The sequence below is a fragment of the Pecten maximus genome, chromosome 8, assembly GCF_902652985.1.
Source record: "Pecten maximus chromosome 8, xPecMax1.1, whole genome shotgun sequence".
Classification (NCBI taxonomy): Eukaryota; Metazoa; Mollusca; class Bivalvia; order Pectinida; family Pectinidae; genus Pecten; species Pecten maximus.
Window position 1 is genome coordinate 24,713,773 of NC_047022.1, and position 23,864 is coordinate 24,737,636.

At 34.8% G+C, this 23,864-nt stretch overlaps 1 protein-coding gene across 1 annotated transcript; it reads left to right on the top strand.

The window, feature by feature from the left end:
* The first annotated feature begins 319 nt into the window (after positions 1-319).
* LOC117333173 (sodium- and chloride-dependent glycine transporter 2-like) lies at positions 320-22,933 on the top strand. The gene is made up of 14 exons (XM_033892331.1): positions 320-488; positions 2,550-2,681; positions 3,035-3,294; positions 5,327-5,394; positions 6,857-6,989; positions 7,377-7,511; positions 8,526-8,629; positions 9,597-9,721; positions 12,731-12,846; positions 13,778-13,909; positions 14,911-15,010; positions 19,308-19,408; positions 19,742-19,909; positions 20,133-22,933. The coding sequence occupies exons 1-14, from the start codon at positions 335-337 to the stop codon at positions 20,331-20,333; spliced, it is 1,929 nt and encodes a 642-aa protein (XP_033748222.1). The 5' UTR covers positions 320-334; the 3' UTR covers positions 20,334-22,933.
* Positions 22,934-23,864: the final 931 nt, after the last annotated feature.

Here is a 23,864-nt window from a genome sequence, read left to right on the forward strand (position 1 = left end):
GTCGACCCCAATCATGTGTCTTGAAATCCATTCTGACAGTCCCACTGTTTCTGATATCCTCTGTCCACAACATTTTAATAATTCTACTTCCGGCAAAAACATGAGAATGACTGCGTAAGCTCTCCTGGACTCCGTCCAGAGAGCTAAAAACGCTCTGCGTCTCTGATCCTCATGTCAACTATTATAATGCCTGAACGCACCGGCAGACATCTGAGTAGCTTGGTAACTGAGTAACATAATCTGCCTTTTGTCGATCGAATGTACTTCGGTTTATATATATCTTATTTTGCTTTCGTGTTTTATTGTTATTTCAGACACAATAGACAAAACAACTATGGATACAGATTGCAAGTCTGAGCACGAAACAGATTCGGAAGAGAAAGGGAAATGGGCATCCAAGTTTGAATCACTGGTTGTCCTTCTGGGCTACTCTATCGGATTACCTGAGACTTGGAAGCTTCCATTTTTAGTGTACAGAAATGGAGGTGGTAAGTGTATAACTAATATGTTATTTGGTAACTATATTGAATAAATTATATAGCATCCAAATCGTTTCATATTAAGATTTCAAAATTGCGTTTATTGGTATTTCTGCCAGTACTTACAGCATATAATTATTATGAAGTATATTTTAGCGATCTGTTCTATTACTTAATGAAAACAACATCTACAAAATCTTAAATGTTTCATTGCTACTTTGGAAAGGTACTTTATTACTTACGGGTAGATTTGTAGGCATCGTGTCCCCTCTTCTGCATCCCCTTTGCCTCGATGTGTTCGGATTAGGGGGAGACGGATAGACAAAGAGTAATACATATGTTAACTATTGGGCCCATTTCGGACAAATCTACCTAAAACCGATATTTTGAAGCACTTGACATATATTTGTGTGGCGTGCATCGTCAATGAAGAAGAAAACGCTTGTTTTTCAAGAACAACTAGTCTTATTCTTCTTGCTCTTTTTACGTCAGATTTCAATCACTTCAGATCGGTATTCTTTCTTGTTCTGGACTACTTTCATGCTACATTATATATGTTCTTTGCCCTCTACGCATAAAACTGACATTGCAAGTTCACCTTTTTTATTGCGTTATGTCTTTCATTTTATTTGACCTTTTTTAAAAAACAAATACAGAAGAATGGGGCATCAGGCAAAACCTATATGTAAGCCTTCTCCTTATAACTTCGGCATAATACAGTAATTACGCAAATACACATTACATAGAGTAAAGTGTGCCTTCCCATGTCCTCGCACGACAAGATAGTTTGTTGTTACAATTTACTTATTCGTTAGTTGAGATATTGGTAAGTATCATTTTAAATGTAAATGTATGATCAGCTATGAAATCAACAACCATACAGGAAGATTTGAACTAAAGCGATAAGCCATAAGACAAGTATACGACAAGAGTTCTTTAGAACACAATATTATTTTCTTTTATATTTATGTACTTTGACGTAAGTGAATTGATTTATCAACCAGGAACGCGACGTTCTAAATATGTTTTTATACAAGCATGTTACTACAATGATCTTTTAAACTAGTATTGCTTCTTACTTTCAAAGGTACAAAGTCATCGAAGACATATTTGTTTCGAGTCCTTCACATACTCATTTGAGCAAATTAACAATATCACACTATTATATTTTAATTTAAGGGTTATTTTAACGGATAAAACGCTAAAAATGTCTTTCTCAAAACGTTCCATTAATTACATTGGTATTAGTTTGGTTTGGTTTTATATGCTTAACGTCCTATCAACAGCTAAGGTCATTTCAAAAAGGCCCCCGTACGTGCGACATACATGTGTGGTGAGTGCGTATGCGTGTTTTGGGAGGCTGTGGTATGTTTGTGTATCCTTGTGATAGGCTGCATCTTTTGCCGATTTATAGTGCTACCTCACTGAAGCATACTGCTGAAGATAACCAACAGGACACGCCACCCGGTCACATTATACTGACAACGGGCGAACCAGTCGCCCCACTCCTAATATGCTGAGCGCTAAGCAGGAGTAGCAACTACCATTTTTAAAGACTCTGGTTTGTCTCGGCAAATGTACAAAATCCAAAACCTTCCTCACAGGAGCGAACGCTCAAGGCTAAAAATGTCATTGTCAAGGGATACATTAGGAAGAAGAAAGTTGTTCAGAAAGAGGAGCAAAGATAGGATCCTTACTTTAGTCGCCTCTTACGATCATGCAATCGGGGCAGCAGGTACAATTCAGTCGCCCTACCTGCAGGGCAGACATTGTTATTGCTTCTAATTTCAAAAGAGGTAAATTCGTTTTTATCTTTGTAATGATACACCCTCGTTGGCTTTGAAACAGAAAAAACATACCATGTCAGCATATGCCTGACACGTTTCTATCACAGGCACCGCAAATGATTATTAAAAGAAACCATTATGTGAATACCGCACTTTAAATGGATCTCCTTGAGAATGAATAGAAAGCTGCGACATACATCTGGTTCATTATTCCGTCCTTCAGTCAGTGTTCACTGATACTGATAATGTTTTTACTAAAGTCTAGTTAAATGTTTATTTGTAGGTGCGTTTTTGATCCCATATGGTATTTTGATTCTATTCTGTGGGTATCCACTTTACTTCATGGAGCTTGCTCTATCACAATTTGCCGATTCCGGACCATGGAAGATTTGGAATATTTGCCCAATATTAAGAGGTAATTTATAAGCATTGTCATGTAATATTATTGATACATATTCATCAGAATTACATGTATATTGTATTTGAATGCCTTACATTAAGTCATTCAATAACATTTTCTCTTATTATCACGCAGTTTAACTTACATGTTGATTTTTTCTACTCCTTATTTTTTTTAATATCGGTAGCTAATGTAAACGGTTTTTCTCGATGTCTTATATTTATGAAAAGAACTATGGTTTTCGCTGATGATATTATTTCAAAGACATATTTTAAAAGTTTATACTATGATCACAAATAGAGATTATTGTAACATCTGGAAACAGCTTTTGCTGTATATCACCTGTACCTATTCTGTTTATTTTCCAGGTTTAGGATTATCCATAGCAGTGATCAACCTGCTCACAGTGTTATTCGATAACATTGTACAGTGCTGGGCCATAGAATATCTCGTAAACTCATTCAGCTCTGTGTTACCATGGACAACGTGTGATAACCCCTGGAACACACTCGAGTGTACAACTTTCCTTAACAATTCCATCAACAATTCGTCATTGAACGCATCATTTCCATTTTCTGATAGAGCTGTTCAACCGACCTTGGGAAGTGTCTTGAATAACGTCACTAAGGTTAGTTTAAACTACATTTACTTTGTTTTTTGAAAAAGGAAATACCCTAATTCTATAAATAGAACACTAAAGAGTTCCTCGATCGCAAAAAAAAACGGACCACGATGGCGATATCGTCGAGGGTAATATATAGGGATTCGGGGCGTTTGTATTGTTTGTATTGAACGTGGCGGATGGCAGTATGCGAGGGTGGCGAACTTAACGAGGGAATTATATAGAAGGGAAATCCGTTCTAGGGGTGTAGGTGGCGGTATGCGAGGGTGGCGGTAGATTCGGGTCGCGATAGGTCGAGGGTACACTGTATTATAATTTTGCCCGTCACATTACCACAGGGTTAATGACGAAGTGCATATCAGAATTTTCCTCTTTAAGGCGGAGAGATATACATAATGACCGGTTGCTGTTTATCAATCTCTTTACATCTTTGTCTGTTTTGACATACTGATTATCCCAATTAATTATCAATTTGACGGCTGTTAAGTGGTTAACTGTCGGAAAGATTAGAAACACAAACACACATACGTGTTTGAGAGCTCCGATTCTGCAGGTGCGTCGTGACTCAAATAGTGAGTTCATCAACATCAGAGTGACCCCTTATCAGTAAAGAAGGAGGCTGATCACGAAACTGAAGGAGAAAGAATTTCTCTTGGGGGTTGGGGTGAGTTCTATCCCTTTAACGAATGGGTGATTAGTCTTTTCTCTTGACAATTCCCAAATATATAGAGGACAAGTGATGATCCCAAAAATGATGGAGGATGAGCCTCGAGTGAGGGATCCAGAAACTATAGAGGAAAACAGATGAGACAGATGCTATAGAGGACGATAGATGATTTCCAAACCTACAGAGGAAGACGGATGGGTCCAGCAACTATAGGGGACGAGGGATGGGTCCAGAATCTATAGAGGACGGGAGAATGGTCCTGAATCTATAGAGGACGGGAGATTGGTCCAGCAACTATAGAGGACGATAGATGATTTCCAAACCTATAAATGAAGACGGATGAGTCCAACAACTAAAGGGGACGACATATGGTTCCGAAACTATAGAGGACGGAATATTGGTCCAGCAACTATAGAGGACTGAAGATTGGTCAAGAAACTATAGAGGACGAAAGATGATTTCCGAACCTATAGAGAAAGAGAGTTGAGTCCAGAAATGATAGAGGAAGATAGCTGGGTTCAGAAATTATAGAGGAAGATAGTTGAGTCCAGAAATTATAGAGGAAGAAAGTTGGGTCCAGAAAAATTAGAGGACGAGAGATGATTCCCCAACCTAAAGAGGACAAGCGCTTGGTCCAGAAACTATAGAAGACGAGAGATGAACTCCGAACTTTTAGATGACGAGGGATGAGCCCCGAACCTAAAGACGACGATTGATGGGTACGTAAACTATAGACGACGAGTGATTAATCTCCCAATAGTAGAGATCAAGTGATGAGTCGTGTAATGATATAGGACGAGGGTTCCTAAGTGATGAATTCTGCATCAGCAAAGATGAGTGGTTAGTTCATCCCTTCGCAATATGAGTCAATGCAAGGTCAAAGCGATTGTTACTATTTTCAAATGGGCCAATAAAGTATCTTATTTTGCTATAGCATACCCTGTATATCTATTTATTTGTGTTGTAAATACTGGTAGACGACGATTGATTAGTCCGAAACTATACAGGAAGAGCAATGGGTCCAGAAATTAAAGACGACGAGTGATTAGTCCCGAGACTATAGAGGACCAGGGATGAGTCGTGAAACTTTATAAGGGTGATAAGTCCGGCATCAGCAAGGATGAGTTGTTAGTTCATCTCTTTACAATATAGTCATACATGTACCTCTGATGCATAGGACGAATGTCCAATATATTTAGGGGAAGAAAGTAGAGGTATTTTGTCTGCAAGGAGTAGCTAGAATTTAATCAGTCCACCATTATAATCCAGTTGCATACGACCTGTAAATATCATCCCAATATATGTACTTAAAGTGTTGAAAAATGATTGAAGATAATATAAAAGTCTGTTAATCCACTTATGTATTTATAGCATCCGGATGATGGGTTTACCGTGGAAAATCCATTGGTTCAGGTGTCTGCGGTAGAGGAATTTTGGAAGTATGTATATAATATGTGTGTTCCTGTTATATAACTTAGTGGTTTGAATACACGTTATGGTTTTTTTTTATACATTTTGAGTTTTTATTTTCCTCCTTGAAATTTGGGTTTCAAAGATTTCATGCATTGTATGAAAAAAGCAAAAACCAAAAAATAACAACATGAAAATTGTCACTGTAAAACATGTTTGTCCATGATGTTGTTATTATGATATAATTATGTCACCAGTATTTCATGCCAAGAGATATGAGAAAGCTTTATCACGTATTGAATCAATGTCGTTCGCGTTATTATTGCCGCTACAAAGGGACACGGAGGTGTACAATTGAAACATAAAAATATATTAACACTTGTTTTTGCTGGCTAACTCATCTTTGCTACTTCGACGATACATGTATATTTGTGTCACATGATGTCCTGGTAATTTCAAAACTTGACAATAGCCATATTTACAATCGATTTGGTGGATATAACTAATGTCCAATCAAAATGCAATGCCCTACAAGAAACAAACATCGGACAGTTAGCATTGTTAATATAGCGAAATGAATTTCAAATTTATTTAAAATAGCTTTACAAATAAGTTTACATTTTCATCTGAGAAACAAAAACTGTCTTAATAAAAAAAAATATAGCTGCATCTGGTTACACCAGTCAGTAGAAAGCACTGAAAACTGAAATCATTTTAGGTTAGATTACATAACTTAGCATGGGCCTGTTCCGTGAACTTGAATATCTTACCAGAGTTAACTGTAATAGTTTGACTGGTGAGCACGACATCCGCCGGGTGTTGGCCAGCCATACGTTGATATATCTGTCTACAGACAAGCCAACGTTTATTTTTTTCTCTCGCATACTCAACAATAAACAAAAATCCAGTTTAAATCTTAGGTATTAAACGATAATTCTCTATTTAAAACAAGTCTATGATTTCACAAAAACATCACAATGAAATCATGTGAACAATTTGTTATTTTGACGTCAAACTAAATGTCAGATTTCTTAATCACCCCTGTATACACAGAGTTGACCCCCTGGCAACCATGGCATCATCCTGTGAGGTAAAGGAAAGGGATACACTTCCCTAAAATAAATGGAATCACCCAATGAAGTATGTGGGATTAGCTCTATATGGGAAAAACACATCTTCCTGCAAAAGTATAAATAGTTATCAGTCATAGGACGGACTAACCACTGCTTAGTTTATGTGTAAGGATTACGCCATAAGATGCACTATTTTTTTTTTTTTTTAATACGCTTTTGCAAACTTTTATGATTGGTAGAACTAAAATCCTGATTATCATTTGGCAATGATATTCCTCGTTTACATTTTTAGTTTCCATACGATGTTGTATAAGTTATCTATCTTCGTTAGTTTGGTGTTTGTGGTTCAAGTATGATGAACACATTGTCAGCACACCTTCATTTATGGTAACGTTGCCTAACCCATATCATTTAATAGATACAAAGTGCTGAGGTTATCCACTGGTATTGAAGACATCGGTGACATCAACGGAATGTATCTTTTATACATGGCTATAATAAAGATAATCGTCTGTTGTGCCATAATCAAGAGCGTGAAGACACTAGGAAAGGTATTGTGATTGGTCTTTAAAATAGTTGTACCTGTACACTACCTTGACCTCTCCCATCTGATGTCATTCATTTGTTCGAAGACGTATACTTTTATTCCGTTACATTTTCGTCTACTGACAATTAACTGCACAAATTTGATCTTAAATGTCTCTAATAGTATGGCATAAAAAATGTGAATAAATATCGTCAGATCATGTATCGACTGGAGCTATATGATCAATCGAGTGTTATACTCGTATCAATGCAATATATTCTTCAATTTGATATAGATTAAATGCTAGTGACAGGTAAAATTATTGTTGAATTCAAATTATTTGTATTGTATTCAGAATCCTGCTCTTGTATGTGCATTAATGGCATTAAAGACTTCTTACTTGATTCAACAGATGATGGTTGTGACGGCCATTCTACCGATCTTTATACTAATTGCGATCTTGGTTCGAGCTTTGACGTTGCCCGGAGCAGTTGACGGAATGCTTTTTTTCATCAATCCGGACTTTTCCAAGTTGCTTAATATGCAGGTAAAGTATTATGATTATGCTCCGACTTCAATGATCACATCTAATAGTGCAATGTCTATCATAAAATGTGTCAGATTTTGCTGTCTCGAGATATCTAAATGAATGCTTTTTCTTGATTTCTACTCTGACTTCACGGACACTTTGTGTCAGAGTCAATTTGTCGGATATTGCAGTTTATTGATAAAGTCAGCTCAGCAATAACAGTGGGGAATGTCACCAACTAAGGAATATCGCCGAATATTACAGGATGTCGTCAATATCAGTCGTCTCAAACGTCAGATTTTACTTTATGATTTTTTAAGTTAAAGTTTTGCTCTAAAATTATTGAGGTTATAAAGTTTATGGAACCCTTATAAAAGAGCCAAACGGCATTATCCCTTATTTATTAAACGTGGCTGGATATAATTGCATTTCATAGCCTTCAAAATACTTTTTTCGTTCCCAGATCGGATGTCAACTAATCAGCAAATCGGTTCATTTCGATGGCTGTTGGCATTTACAGGTCAAAATGTATTTTGCGTCAATTGCACAAAAACGGTTTAAACCACATGAATCAGATAGAAGTGATTTATGCAATTGCTTTTCGGGGTCAAAAGAACGAAGGTCTCGTACCATCTTTATATTGGCGAATTCCTTTTCTTAATCTCCAAAAGCTTCATACGAATTTATTGAAATTAATTTGCTCTCGGTACTGTAGAAATTGAGATATTTTGGATATATTTACTTTTTGGTTTCCTAAACCTCTTCCCTTTTGAATAGGGAATATAACACTTTTAAGGGTAGCTTCATAATCACTGTTTGGTAAACTTCATCATATGGCAGTAAAACTGTAAACTTTATTTTCTCGCGCACGCATTTTAGCACAAAAGGGAATTTAAATCACATTATTGCAATGATGAATTGGGGTAATCGTCAAAAATAATATACAGATACTAATCAATGCTTCAACGAATAGGTTTGGATTGTTTTAGCGTTATCATATATATCAAATGTTCCTTTTTGGTTTTGTTGCAGATATGGGTTGAGGCGGCCTTCATAGCATTCAACACTCTTGGACCGGGCTGGGGAGGGCTTATGATGATTGGATGCCACAACAAGTTCAACTACAACTGTCTAAGGTCCTGACTCATCACATCTCTACTAATACATTTTTATCTAATTGTCGAACATATCATTACATCAGAAATTTCTCTATTTCTTGGTATGGTTTTTATGCTTGGAGATGACATTACTTTAATTAGAACTAGATTGGCATGTTGAGTGTCATTGATCAAACAGAAGGCGCTTCTTTTGCCTTAAAATTCTAATTATACCTTCTTGTGTATCTTTGTTAATATCTCTCCATATGTATATAGATATAGATACAATGTATATGTATAATCTACCCTTTTGATTGATTTTGAAAATTATCGTTTCAATAACACGTCGGTAGTTTTCATTGTATTAACGAAACATGCAGCTAACACTATAAGTTAAAACATATAAGTCTATGAATGAAAACAGGAAATAACGATCCATTCTCGCGAAGCATAAAAATTTCCCATAATGCAGACATAGTTTTGTATTCTGATTAACTAGGAAGCAAACCACTCTTTCTGTACTTCAGGTTCTATCTGACTTCCGTAACGGATATAGCTATTAAGCTCTTCTCCAAACATCTGACACGTGCATTGTTCAAATGTCATCAGTTGCCCAATAGCATCATTTACAGCAATGCGATTTTATAACATTATACCTTTTTGCACGCAACATACTTATGTTCCCGATACATTAGAATCGCAATGTATAGTCATTCAAATGTTTTAAAAGTCTGTTTTTGAAGTTATTATAGGATAGGTGTCCAATTGTGCGTCTTTTTGTGTGTATAATACTGGAACAGGGCGACGTTTAAGATATTTATTGCAGTAACATATGTCCTTATTACAATAACGATGAAAGAACTTGTCTGAAAAAATAAGCATTGCAATAAGAATATTTGATAACATAAAGTGAATTCTTGTTATGCATGCTGTTCTGAGAGCATACTAACATGCATTTTTAGTAAATTCATTAATTAAAATAAGTTCATTTGTTTCCATAATACAGGGCCTCGTTGATTTCTTCATTGGCTGTGCTCTTCATCGGTCTATTTAATGGTTTGGTTGTGTTTGCCACAGCCGGAGTTATGGCGCATGAAGCAGAAGTTCCTGTTGATTCTGTCATTACTTCCGGTAATAAAAAAAAATCATTTGCTATGACATTATAACCAAAACGCTGGTATATAATTACTTTCACGCTAACTTCAATTTGCATAATCAATGCATGGTGTGTCTTCTAATAAAGCCTTTAAACACAACTGTTATATAACTCTTACTTTGTTTTGAGAGGTGTTTATATCTTGTTTGTCTTATATACAAGTAATTGATGTCAGAGGTACAACTGTTATCAAGCAAAGGACGTACAAAATTATCTTGTTAATAGTATATCCCTCCGTTGTAGACCAATCAGGGTGTGATTGTCTGTATAAATAATCAAATACAAGGTGAAATATGAAAGTCGCCTCTTACAAACCATGCAAAGGGGGCAACAGGTACAATTCGTATGTCCTACCTACAGGGAGAGCAAATGCTTAGAGTCAGCACTCTTTGTGTGAAGAGTAATGCACCTTCATTTTTTGTTTGTTTGTTTGTTTTTTCTTCTTTTTTTTTCTTTTCTTTTCTTCCTACATAACTGAAATATTCTATCTTTTTCACTTTGGATAATTGAAAAGGTTTGTGCTTTTATGATTCTATGTATTTATCGCATTCCGGTTTTGAATTTAGTGAACAAATACTTCCTTAAGACAAAACTTCCAGTTCTCACCAATTCAAAGTTTAAGTTTTGCACTCACTTTTAAAAGATCTTTCCATCCATTTCCACTTCTTTAATAACACCTACATCTTTTCTTATTTTAATCATTTATCTTACTTGTTTGCATAGTCAAATCGACAGTCAACTCATGACAAAAGGTCTGGGGTCAGTATGTTTAAAAACGTGGTATGGAAATATTAATTTGTTATGATAATTTTTTGAAAGACCTGTCACTGTTTGTTTTTCTTCAACAATTAATATTTGTAATCATTATTAGGGCTAAATTACCTCGCAACATGGTATTGTATGAATACCTAGACATACCTACATGTACGCACACAAAAAGTAGCCTACTTTCTTGCATGTTAGTCTGGCCGGTCCGTACACTCTCAACCGGCTTTGGATCTTTTCCTACGTTTGTACCTGTTTAACTCATAACATATTCTTTTTACAACATACAGTACATGTATGTGTAATGTTGATGAGTTTTAACGTATATCGATCTGAAGTTGATAACACCACTGTTCCTGTCGTACTGATATTTGTTTCTGAATTTAAAACATATAATTATGTTTGTGACGTTTTTCATGTCAGTCACGACATCTGGTTCACATATAATAAACAAGAATATCTCCAAGAAAAAAAATATACATACATTGCATCAGCATATATATTTGTTCAGCTCTTAATATTCAAGTGTTATTGGTTGGTATGGGACAAAAACCTGAACACAACTGGCCTCTAACTACTTCATCAATGTCACTCGTTAACACTTTATGCGGTAACCAATAGCCCATTTGTGCAGGAACACCAGAGCAAGACTCAAAAGAGAGGGCCCTAGCTGAAATATGGATCTATCAACACTCCCGAAACATGATGCTTGGATACACTCACGACACAAACGCATGTCAGCGTACAATATATGACTACAACACGTTTACTGTAACATGTTCCAACGAATAAATGCACAAAAAGATACAATGGTTTCCAAAAAACATTAAATAAAAGGGCGGCCTATTTGATTTAGGATTCAGGCTGTTCAATATATAATGTAAAAAATAAAGACCAGCTGTGTAGCATTCTAGCAGGATACCCACATCATTAGATCACTAATACTTATCTGTGGTTACCATGTAGCTGCAGCCATATTGACACCCAAAGTATCAGCACTGATACCATACCTAATGTATCCAACACACTAAATACATTTGTAAAATCATGCTCGATGCAATACTAAGGCAAATCAGTTTAAACGCACAATTCTTTCTAGTTTTTAGTCCTTGAAACAAAGGTGATGATTGCCATCTATTGGCAGTGAATTTTACACTGTGTTTTTTAACATTTCTTAAAATTCTTAAAAGGTGAAAGGAACTACCGTATATCGGGTTTTTTTAGCGAGTGTCTAATTTTCGCTATTTTCGCGACCAGATTCGGTCGCGAATTATAAGATATCGCTAAAATTGGTCACATTTTACAGTAAGAGTTAACTCCCTTGTAGGTGTAGGGGTGTTGTCATGAACCGATCACCTGCTTACACATGCCGTATACAGGTGTGCTTAATTGGCCGTGACTCGACTGAACTGTTTTATTCAATAAAAATGTACTCACAGTTGACCATATGTTTTGTCCTTTGTATAGATCTATTTGAAATCATAACGAGAGTGGCATTGCCAAGTGAAACAAGGCCATGCTACGATTTGTAACCGTTACACGGAAGGATAAAGAAAATCCGGTCAGGGACAGACCTGAGTTTGCTGAAGCAAACAAACGTGTAGATAAATTATTATTACTGTACTTCTTCGTTTTTGTTGTATATGAAACATATGTACGCTAAAATTTGAATTACACGTTGTGAAAACGCTAAAAATGAAATACGCTAAAAATAAAACGTGTCATTTTGTACAGAAAACGCGAAATTTGGCATACGCTAAAAAAACCGATATACGGTATTTTAAGGGTCATCGTTTATCTATCTTTTTCAAAACTATATCCTACAGCTTGACATATATATAATATCAAACGTGTTACTATGAACATGTTAACATAGTATTTTCTTTTCTTGAAAGAAGAAAATAAGGTCTTTTTACTTCGGAAACATCTCAGTTAAACAACTCAAATTAAATTTTAGGCGACAAGGATACTTGTGTGACCACTTCGTTTGGTCAAAACAAATCTGAAGGGTTTATTACATTTAAACAGAATTATGTACAGTTAACAAGGATTGAAATTTGGATAAAAAAGAGAGAGAAAAGAAAGATGCTTTAAGCAAAGATCATTGGCAAGCATTGAGTATCTGAGAAGTTTTAGTAACGTTGATGCTGCTGTTCATCAGAATCTGAATCCTTAATCAACCATTCGTTTTTGTTCTAACTTGATCATTTTCCTTGTAGGTGGATTTTCAATTGGGTTCGTTGCATATCCAAAGGCTTTGAGTTTCTTTCCATTGCCGCAGGCCTGGTGTGTGTTGTTTTATCTAGTCCTGATACTACCAGGAATCGACGCATTAGTAAGTTTTTTATGACCATGTGTAGAAGAAATATTCGTTACATTTTATTTATTTCGTTGGAAAAAAATGCATATATAACGTTAATTTAAGAAAAAAATATCATTTCAAAAATTTTATTTTGATTATTTTTAAGTTAAACTTATACCTATTCGTTTTTACAATTAAAAAAAATTATACAATCTAATTAATCATTCTTGCTGGTTCTTACGGTTAAGGCGCGAAGGAAGAAAGTGATTGGGCTACTGAGCGTATTTATCGATTTCTTCTTATTCCTGTAATTATCTTCATTTATCAATGCCGCTGTTTTAATAACGGCTTGGTAGACTGTTCGTAAACACTTTGTGTCGACTCAATTTCCTTCTTGTTCTATCGATTTTTTATCATTTACAAACGCAATAAAAGGACAGTCAATTAATGTTGCTTCTGATAAGATTGCAAATCGAAAAATGAAGATATCGATAACTTGAATTTGTCGTTTTCCGGTATAAATCAATTATCATTTCAGTTGTCAGTCTCTGAGGAATTAAATAACAACTCCTCCAGCGAAGTCAATTGTTATCCTATTGGATTTTGTTTACCTTTTTTGCCTATAGAAATGCAAATTGTAAATATAGAAGGAACTAATAACTTTTATTCGCAACCATGAGTCATTAATATTCCGGTATTCTGTATACGACTTTAAGTTATCCTTGTGTCAAGAGTAAATTAAAGATAATGGACATGGTTCTTATATTACCTGTTTCCTACTATTCTCGTATCCAGGTTATGTCGGTCATACTAATAGCTTTGGAGGATTGGAGAACAACTATCATATCATTTCTACGTTAAGAGGTTTCCATGTGATGACTTTTAACATTGGCCTATTAGTACCCTTATATAGGTCACAGTGTGGTCTAATTTTCCTTTGGTAATATATGGTTTTTAATTTCAGACAATAATGATGGAGCCTTTCCTGTTAGTTTTGGAAGAAATGTGCCCAAAGTATCTACATAACAAACGTCTGGCCCTTCTCGCAGTGACGACAATTGTCACGTTCGTCGTCGGAATCTTGTTTGTAACACAGGTGGATTTAAGTTATTAAACATATCAAGTTATGAAACCTAGGTCTATAAAATACAGTTTGATATTTGTTTTCTGACATACATATATTATACATTTTGCTAAATCCAGATCTGTGGCAGTCATTTATTTTGATACTTTCGGTTTGTGGACATATGTCCCCAATGTTTGCTGTTACCATTCAAGCAACAGTAAATGCTTGTAGTTTGTAGCAACTGTACAGAATTTTGGTCAATAATTTGTGTTCTTTATCTCCAATAATTCATTACTGTATACTTGTTATATTTGTGGGGAAATAAATGTCGTGCGAAATAAATGTCCAGCAAATATATATATATATAACCATACAGAGTACAAGAGATCTTTAACAGGTCGGTGTTGCGCGAAATGTATCACCTGCGAGGTTACCGGAGGCAACCGCAAATTATGGGCCCATCTAAATTTAACAATTGTAAAAACTATACCGTAAGTTAAAGGTAAATGCATTTTGTTTTCTACGTGTTAACATTCTGACCCCCATCCCCAACCTCCCAACCTCCAAATCCATCGGTGAATATTCATTAGTTTTCAGTTATTAAAATCTATCGCTTTTACATTGTAAACTGCATGCCATATTATCAAGTTTTCAATTTATATGCAGGAAATCTATGTTCAGCTTATCAGACGTTGTTGTTGTCAAGTTACATCACGTAGCATACTCATCTTTTGGCAAATACCTAATTCAGACAGTTTAACACGAAGGAGAATGAGCGTTATCACTATACCTGACGAAATACAGAGTATACAGAATGAATAGCACAACCAGTGTATAACGGAGGAAAGATAAAGGTGTCTTTAAGCTAACTATCTGGAGATGTTATTCGAGCAACCCTCTGTATTAGTGGTGTTTTTGGCAGAAGATATGTGCTTTTATCTATAATAAGCACGAAATAAAAATAGCAGATAGAGTAATGAAAAGTAAGATAATATTGTATAATTTGTGTACAAATTCCCTTTCTATTTCAGGCCGGTGCTTACATATTCATACTCGGTATATGGTATATAGGGACGTGGAATATAGTGTTGATCTGTTTGATTGAGGCTATAGTGTTTGGATGGGTGTATGGTAGGTTTTCACTCAAGGTATATCTGCAAAAATGTTTATTTGATAACCTAGATAAGCAGATTAAAGAATAATGTTGTACATTAATGTAATCATGTTTCTACGATATGTTTTTGAACATAAAACCTCCTAAAGCACATTAATATAAATAGATTTATTGTGTAATTTCATGAGCATCTTGACAGATAAATTACCTGTACGGTTGTATACAGTATATGAGTAGTGAAACTCTCCATCTTGACATTGGGAGGGGTGTGTTCATTGGATAAGTAGTGGGCACTACATTGGTAGGGTTGCAAACAGTAGACGAGTAGAAGGACATTCTATTTTTACAATGGTAGGGTTGTTTACAGTAGATAAGTAGTGGAACATTCAATCTGAACATTGGTAAGGTTGTATACGTCAGACAAATTGGACACTCTAATCTACAATGGTAGGGTTATATACAGTAGATAAGTGGTCGGACATTCGTATTTACATTGATAGGGTTGTTTACAGTAGATAAGTGGTCGGACATTCGTATTTACATTGATAGGGTTATATACAGTAGATAAGTGGTCGGACATTCGTATTTACATTGATAGGGTTATATACAGTAGATAAGTGGTCGGACATTCGTATTTACATTGATAGGGTTGTTTACAGTAGATAAGTGGTCGGACATTCGTATTTACATTGATAGGGTTGTTTACAGTAGATAAGTGGTCGGACATTCGTATTTACATTGATAGGGTTGTTTACAGTAGATAAGTGGTCGGACATTAGTATTTACATTGATAGGGTTGTTTACAGTAGATAAGTGGTCGGACATTCGTATTTACATTGATAGGGTTGTTTACAGTAGATAAGTGGTCGGACATTAGTATTTACATTGATAGGGTTGTTTACAGTAGATAAGTGGTCGGACATTCGTATTTACATTGATAGGGTTGTTTACAGTAGATAAGTGGTCGGACATTAGTATTTACATTGATAGGGTTGTTTACAGTAAATGAGTGGTCGGACATTCGTATTTACATTAATAGGGTTATATGCAGTAGATAAGTGGTCGGACATTCGTATCGGACATTGATAGGGTTGTTTACAGTAGATAAGTGGTCGGACATTCGTATCGGACATTGATAGGGTTGTTTACAGTAGATAAGTGGTCGGACATTCGTATTTACATTGATAGGGTTATATACAGTAGATAAGTGGTCGGACATTCGTATTTACATTGATAGGGTTGTTTACAGTAAATGAGTGGTCGGACATTCGTATTTACATTAATAGGGTTATATGCAGTAGATAAGTGGTCGGACATTCGTATCGGACATTGATAGGGTTGTTTACAGTAGATTAGTGGTCGGACATTCGTATCGGACATTGATAGGGTTGTTTACAGTAGATAAGTGGTCGGACATTCGTATTTACATTGATAGGGTTATATACAGTAGATAAGTGGTCGGACATTCGTATTTACATTGATAGGGTTGTTTACAGTAGATAAGTGGTCGGACATTCGTATTTACATTGATAGGGTTGTTTACAGTAGATAAGTGGTCGGACATTAGTATTTACATTGATAGGGTTGTTTACAGTAGATGAGTGGTCGGGCTCTCTTATTGACATTGGTAGGGTTACATACAGTAGATAAGTGGTCGGACATTCGTATTTACATTGATAGGGTTGTTTACAGTAAATGAGTGGTCGGACATTCGTATTTACATTAATAGGGTTATATGCAGTAGATAAGTGGTCGGACATTCGTATTTACATTGATAGGGTTATATACAGTAGATAAGTGGTCGGACATTCGTATTTACATTGATAGGGTTGTTTACAGTAAATGAGTGGTCGGACATTCGTATTTACATTAATAGGGTTATATGCAGTAGATAAGTGGTCGGACATTCGTATTTACATTGATAGGGTTATATACAGTAGATAAGTGGTCGGACACTCGTATTTACATTGATAGGGTTATATACAGTAGATAAGTGGTCGGACATTCGTATTTACATTAATAGGGTTATATGCAGTAGATAAGTGGTCGGACATTCGTATCGGACATTGATAGGGTTGTTTACAGTAGATAAGTGGTCGGACATTCGTATTTACATTGATAGGGTTATATACAGTAGATAAGTGGTCGGGCTCTCTTATTGACATTGGTAGGGTTACATACAGTAGATAAGTGGTCGGACATTCGTATTTACATTGATAGGGTTGTTTACAGTAAATGAGTGGTCGGACATTCGTATTTACATTAATAGGGTTGTTTACAGTAGATAAGTGGTCGGACATTGGTATTACATTGATAGGGTTGTTTACAGTAGATGAGTGGTCGGACATTCGTATTTACATTGATAGGGTTATATAAAGTAGATAAGTGGTCGGACATTCGTATTTACATTGATAGGGTTGTTTACAGTAGATAAGTGGTCGGACATTCGTATTTACATTGATATGGTTGTTTACAGTAGATAAGTGGTCGGACATTGGTATTTACATTGATAGGGTTGTTTACAGTAGATGAGTGGTCGGGCTCTCTTATTGACATTGGTAGGGTTACATACAGTAGATAAGTGGTCGGACATTCGTATTTACATTGATAGGGTTGTTTACAGTAAATGAGAGGTCGGACATTCGTATTTACATTAATAGGGTTATATGCAGTAGATAAGTGGTCGGACATTCGTATCGGACATTGATAGGGTTGTTTACAGTAGATAAGTGGTCGGACATTCGTATCGGACCTTGATAGGGTTGTTTACAGTAGATAAGTGGTCGGACATTCGTATTTACATTGATAGGGTTATATACAGTAGATAAGTGGTCAGACATTCGTATTTACATTGATAGGGTTGTTTACAGTAGATAAGTGGTCGGACATTCGTATTTACATTGATATGGTTGTTTACAGTAGATAAGTGGTCGGACATTAGTATTTACATTGATAGAGTTGTTTACAGTAGATAAGTGGTCGGACATTCGTATTTACATTGATAGGGTTATATACAGTAGATAAGTGGTCAGACATTCGTATTTACATTGATAGGGTTGTTTACAGTAGATAAGTGGTCGGACATTCGTATTTACATTGATAGGGTTGTTTACAGTAGATAAGTGGTCGGACATTAGTATTTACATTGATAGGGTTGTTTACAGTAGATAAGTGGTCGGACATTAGTATTTACATTGATAGGGTTGTTTACAGTAGATGAGTGGTCGGGCCCTCTTATTGACATTGGTAGGGTTACATACAGTAGATAAGTGGTCGGACATTCGTATTTACATTGATAGGGTTGTTTACAGTAAATGAGTGGTCGGACATTCGTATTTACATTAATAGGGTTATATGCAGTAGATAAGTGGTCGGACATTCGTATCGGACATTGATAGGGTTACATACAGTAGATAAGTAGTGGAACATTCAATCTGAACACTGGTAAGGTTGTATCCGTCAGATAAATTGGACACTCTAATCTACAATGGTAGGGTTATATACAGTAGATAAGTGGTCGGACATTCGTATTTACATTTATAGGGTTGTTTACAGTAGATAAGTGGTCGGACATTCGTATTTACATTGATAGGGTTGTTAACAGTAGATAAGTGGTCGGACATTCGTATTTACATTGATAGGGTTATATACAGTAGATAAGTGGTCGGACATTCGTATTTACATTGATAGGGTTATATACAGTAGATAAGTGGTCGGACATTCGTATTTACATTGATAGGGTTGTTTACAGTAAATGAGTGGTCGGACTCTCTTATTGACATTGGTAGGGTTACATACAGTAGATAAGTGGTCGGACATTGGTATTGACATTGGTAGGGTTACATACAGTAGATAAGTGGTCGGACATTCGTATTTACATTGATAGGGTTATATACAGTAGATAAGTGGTCGGACATTCGTATTTACATTGATAGGGTTATATACAGTAGATAAGTGGTCGGACATTCGTATTTACATTGATAGGGTTATATACAGTAGATAAGTGGTCGGACATTCGTATTTACATTGATAGGGTTGTTTACAGTAAATGAGTGGTCGAACTCTCTTATTGACATTGGTAGGGTTACATACAGTAGATAAGTGAAGGACATTCTATTCTACATTTGAAGGGTTGTTTTCATTTTTACATTGTATACGGTAGATAAGTGTTGGGACATTTATTTTTTACATTGTAGCGTTATATAAAGTAGGCAAGTGCTGGGACAATTTATTTTTACGTTGGTAACGTTGCATACAGTAGATAAGGGCCAACCTACAGCAAATTGATCTTTTTTTCATTTTCCTTTTTTAAAGGATGTAACCGTTTAGATAAAGATATACGACTGATGCTTGGTCGTCCCATGCCAGCCCCTGTCAGGATAAGTCTTGCATTTGTAATACCTATATTTCTATCGGTAAGTATTGTATATTTTACATGTGTATAGATGAAACAAGACATATTGAAACGTACTGTTTACAGGGAGATTTCTAACCAAAAAAGGAAGCAACTTTTTCGAACCTTTTAAAAGTCGCCAAAATTATGTATACATGAGGTAATTATGTTATTAAGTAGTGAAACTTCCTATACAGTGTAACACTCTCTTTTATATACGTTTTCGTGTATAAATAAATATTGATTCTTAAAAACGTAATGACTAAAATTTTTACCCAAAATGATCTACACCTAAGCGACATCCATACCCCTAATGAGGTTGTTACCTAAATGTTAATACTGGTTTCTAAAACAGGTGCTGCTGACGTTAAGTTTTGCTACGTATCGTACCCCGACCTTCGGTAGTTATGAGTATCCAGGATACGCAGCTGTTATAGGCTGGCTAATCACATTATCGACACTCACACCTGGAATAGGATATGCAGTGTACACTGTATCAACGACAAAGGGAAATATAAAACAGGTTAATGTACTATTCTTTACACTATTTTCATAGTAAATTTGTAATTATTTTACATTTTCATTTTTTATTTCGAATGCAAGATATATTGAAAAATAAAACTTGATGACTAGATAAAGTATCAAATCTCAAAAAGACTTATTCATAAAAAAAGGTACTTATGGGTTGCGAGGAGGTCACACACAGGTTAAATCAATTAAAAATTACAAAAAAATGTCTTTTACAGAGATTTAAGAAGTCCGTTCGGCCAAACAACGACTGGGTGCCAACTAAGAGGAGCTGCAGAAAGCTTTGGAAAAAAGACAACCACAACAACAAGCTGACTTGGGCACAGCTGTTTTTATATAATCTGAAGGGTGACATTGGGCATTCTGACTCCACTGCATTCCAGATGGAGGAACAACGATCTCTCAAAACATTTACATAATAATCATTTATCATACCGTTCTCAGCAATAGTCTGTTTGATTCGATTTGTGATTAACGGCGACAGCCAATGAAGGTTTTATTACATATATGCAAGTGAGGAAACTTGAGCATCTGTCATTGGATAGATAAACTGCTGAAGGTTAAAATAAACCATTACGTTACATTAAAACAGCAATTTAGTTAGAGAAATCTTGAATTAGATAAATAATGAGTCAATAAGGGTACCTGTTCATTAAAAGAGAAAATTAATATTTTGTCTCTTATATAATTTAAGACTCTAAATTAGCCCAAACATGTGAGATAAATATACTTATGTATACATATGTCTCGGAATCCCGAGGAACGGTACCCGGTTTAACTTTTAACTTTTGTGTATTCCATATGCTACATTTTGTATGTCACGTTATTTCAAAGTTTATAAGGCAGATAGCTAATTGAGTTCAAAATTGCGCTTTTGGCATGGTTATGTTCCAAATAATCAAGTGCCAAGAAGAAAGCTTTTCAACAGAATATAAAGAAGTATATAATCCAGTAGACAAACGGAAAAAAGGAAGTTCAACTAGTTTACAGCTGTAACCTCTTTTTCATATTTTAAACCGCTAGTACACATGCTTTGTAGGATTGTATCTGAGGAGTTATAGAGGGGTCGGACATGCTTGCATCAAACAATTTGGTTGACTTTCTTTTAAGGATTTAAGGTTTAAGATGCACTACTGTGTAGCGTCAATTCTTCTCAAGTCACATTCATCTGCATGGAATATTTAAATGCCTATTTATATACTATTTGACCATAGTTAGCTTTGATTGAATACTAGCTTTGATTGAACAATTGTTTGATAAAGCTACTTTTTTTCTATCTAAATGTTTGTTGAACCACCCGGAATGGATTACCGTTAAAGGGAGATATGTATTATTATGTTGTTGCCGTTTTTACTAAATGTACATACATTATATTTCAATAGGATACAGCCGTTTTAATCTCGCCAGATTTATATTTACTGTAGTACTTTTGCAATTATCGCTATATTATTTTTTTTTAAATTATCTGAAACAGCACGAAGAGTCAAATATGTCTTCCACCAAAGTCACTAAACATTGTTCTTGACAAATTTTATAAAATAAAGGTTTGTTTTCTATTCTTATGAAAATCGATGCCTCCTCTATATGATAAACCACTTTGAAGCAATGTCAGTGTATTATTAATTCTGAAAACCAAACCCGTATAGCACATAAACCGCATTACCAATTCTTGATTATTGTCGATGCATCTACTAGTACAGGATATTGGCGAGAGTTTTATTGGTTTTTTCCGTCTTTGTTGTTTGTTTTTTTATTACATATATGATTTATTGCTTTCATAACTCTGGCAGGTTGCCAAAGTTGATTGAATTTCTAAAATAGTGCAATAATTCGTACAACACGTTGTCAGAGCCTGCTAGTGTGACGTAGTATTAGAAGGAACTCTGAGTTTCAAAAGGTTTTTATTTTTATTTATTTATTTTTTTTACGACACTTCGGAAACAAATTCTTTATTACTTTATTTTTTTTTCTTTGTCCTCTTTATTTATGAATTTATAAAATTATAGATGGTTTATGTCGCAGTAGATGCAATGTTGCAGCAATGTTGCGCATGGAAAGGCGTTGAAACTATTCTTCTGAGCCACACTGTTTGTTTAGTTTTAAATTATTTTTGTTTAGCAAAATATTTTCTAAAAGTATCTCATTTAAGGTGACATCTCTTTTTCAAAGGTTTACCCGTAATACAGATTTTGCAAAGAAAAAGATAAAAATGAATAATCTTCATTGAGCAAATGGTTACACGGAGCTTCATACTAATTACGTTTATAATTCGTATTGTTCATGTTTGTATGCACTTATCTCAATAGAAGTTTAAGCAATAAGCACAGTCTTCTTGGATTGAAGGATAAAATAAAATGCTTTTAAGTGTGAAATTATTTATCACTTGGTTCTATTCATCAGTATGATATTTTGTGTGACTTATTTGATGTTTATTCCATAATTATCTTCTAGATATAAACAGATGTACATTCAATATATACAACACTGCCATTCAGAATAATTTTACATGATACAGTGCATAAAGAATTTTGTTTTTATACGTTCTTGACAAATGTTTTGATATTGCTAATTCATTTCTATTTACATCTATGAACGTGTTGAGCATAATGAAAACATACTTGTCTTTACATCTTTCCATTTTTTAAAGATATCTGCTGGTAAATTTCTCCGAGCATTACATCAAATTCGTATTTGAAGTTTGCTTCCTTTGCGCAACTGACGACATTTAATCACATATATTTCGTACTATATCGGGGTTACTAAATGCATCACGAGTTTCCTCACAGTACACTTCTTCATTAACTTTGGTTAGAGGTTCTCCGGTAACCAATATAAAAGACGTTATCTTAATATGACTCAGCTATCCCAAGCTTCAATAAAGGTTAAGGTTATTTTCTACGATGAAGTAACACAAATCTGATATCTTTGTTTATTCATTCTTGTATTTTTGTATGGTAACTTTTATACAGAAATTATTTTTTACAAATTCTTTTATTATTTAATTAAAAATAATAGTTTATGCCTTGTCTGTGTTTTTGTTGCTGTAACCACCATTTAATATAATTTGAAGATTGAAAAAAATAAAATAAAACAAATCATGCAAAATAATTCAGGGTAAAATAGTTTTTTTAAGATCTTGTTTTAAGATTGCAAAGAACAAACACACCTGTCAACAACACATTCATAAGTTTTTGAATTTGTAAAATGACACCAAAAGGTCAGAAAAAAGTTTTAAAAGGAGGAAATTTTATCCAGCCTTTTAAAAAATAATGAATTCATATGGCCTAAATATGGTCTGGCATATACATCAGACAACAGTACAATTTATGTACTTATTACAACGATTCGGTTAACTTCTGATACAACAATCAGACATACACAGATATATAATGTTTCAAATATAAGCGGGAAAAATATCATTGGGTAGGCATAATGAAGGCGCAGCTAAACGTAATGAGTACCGGTAGAGGCCTTCCGAGCATCAGATGTATTTCCTGGTTAATTCAATGTCCACCTACAAAATGAAGCACTGACCTAACGTCTAATGCAAATCGCAATATGATAAGTATACACTGTAAATCAATTAATCAAGCAAATTATAATATAAGTCCACTGCCAAAATTTGAATAAATTAATAATTATCACATAATATTAATCAAATATTCCCTTCCTTCGATATATTTAAGATCAGTTTATCATTCCTATGCCATTTAGGATACATGTATATGGATCACATTTTGCATATCATACATTCAAAAGAACACTTTGGATTCCCAGTGAAAAGTTTGGATTTTCTAAACCAGATGAAATGGTAACATTACTGTTTGTATCTTCACTGTTTATATCATCACTGTTTACATCTTTACTGTTAATATCCTCACTGTTTATATCATCACTGTTTATATCATCACTGTTTATATCATCACTGTTTACATCTTTACTGTTAATAT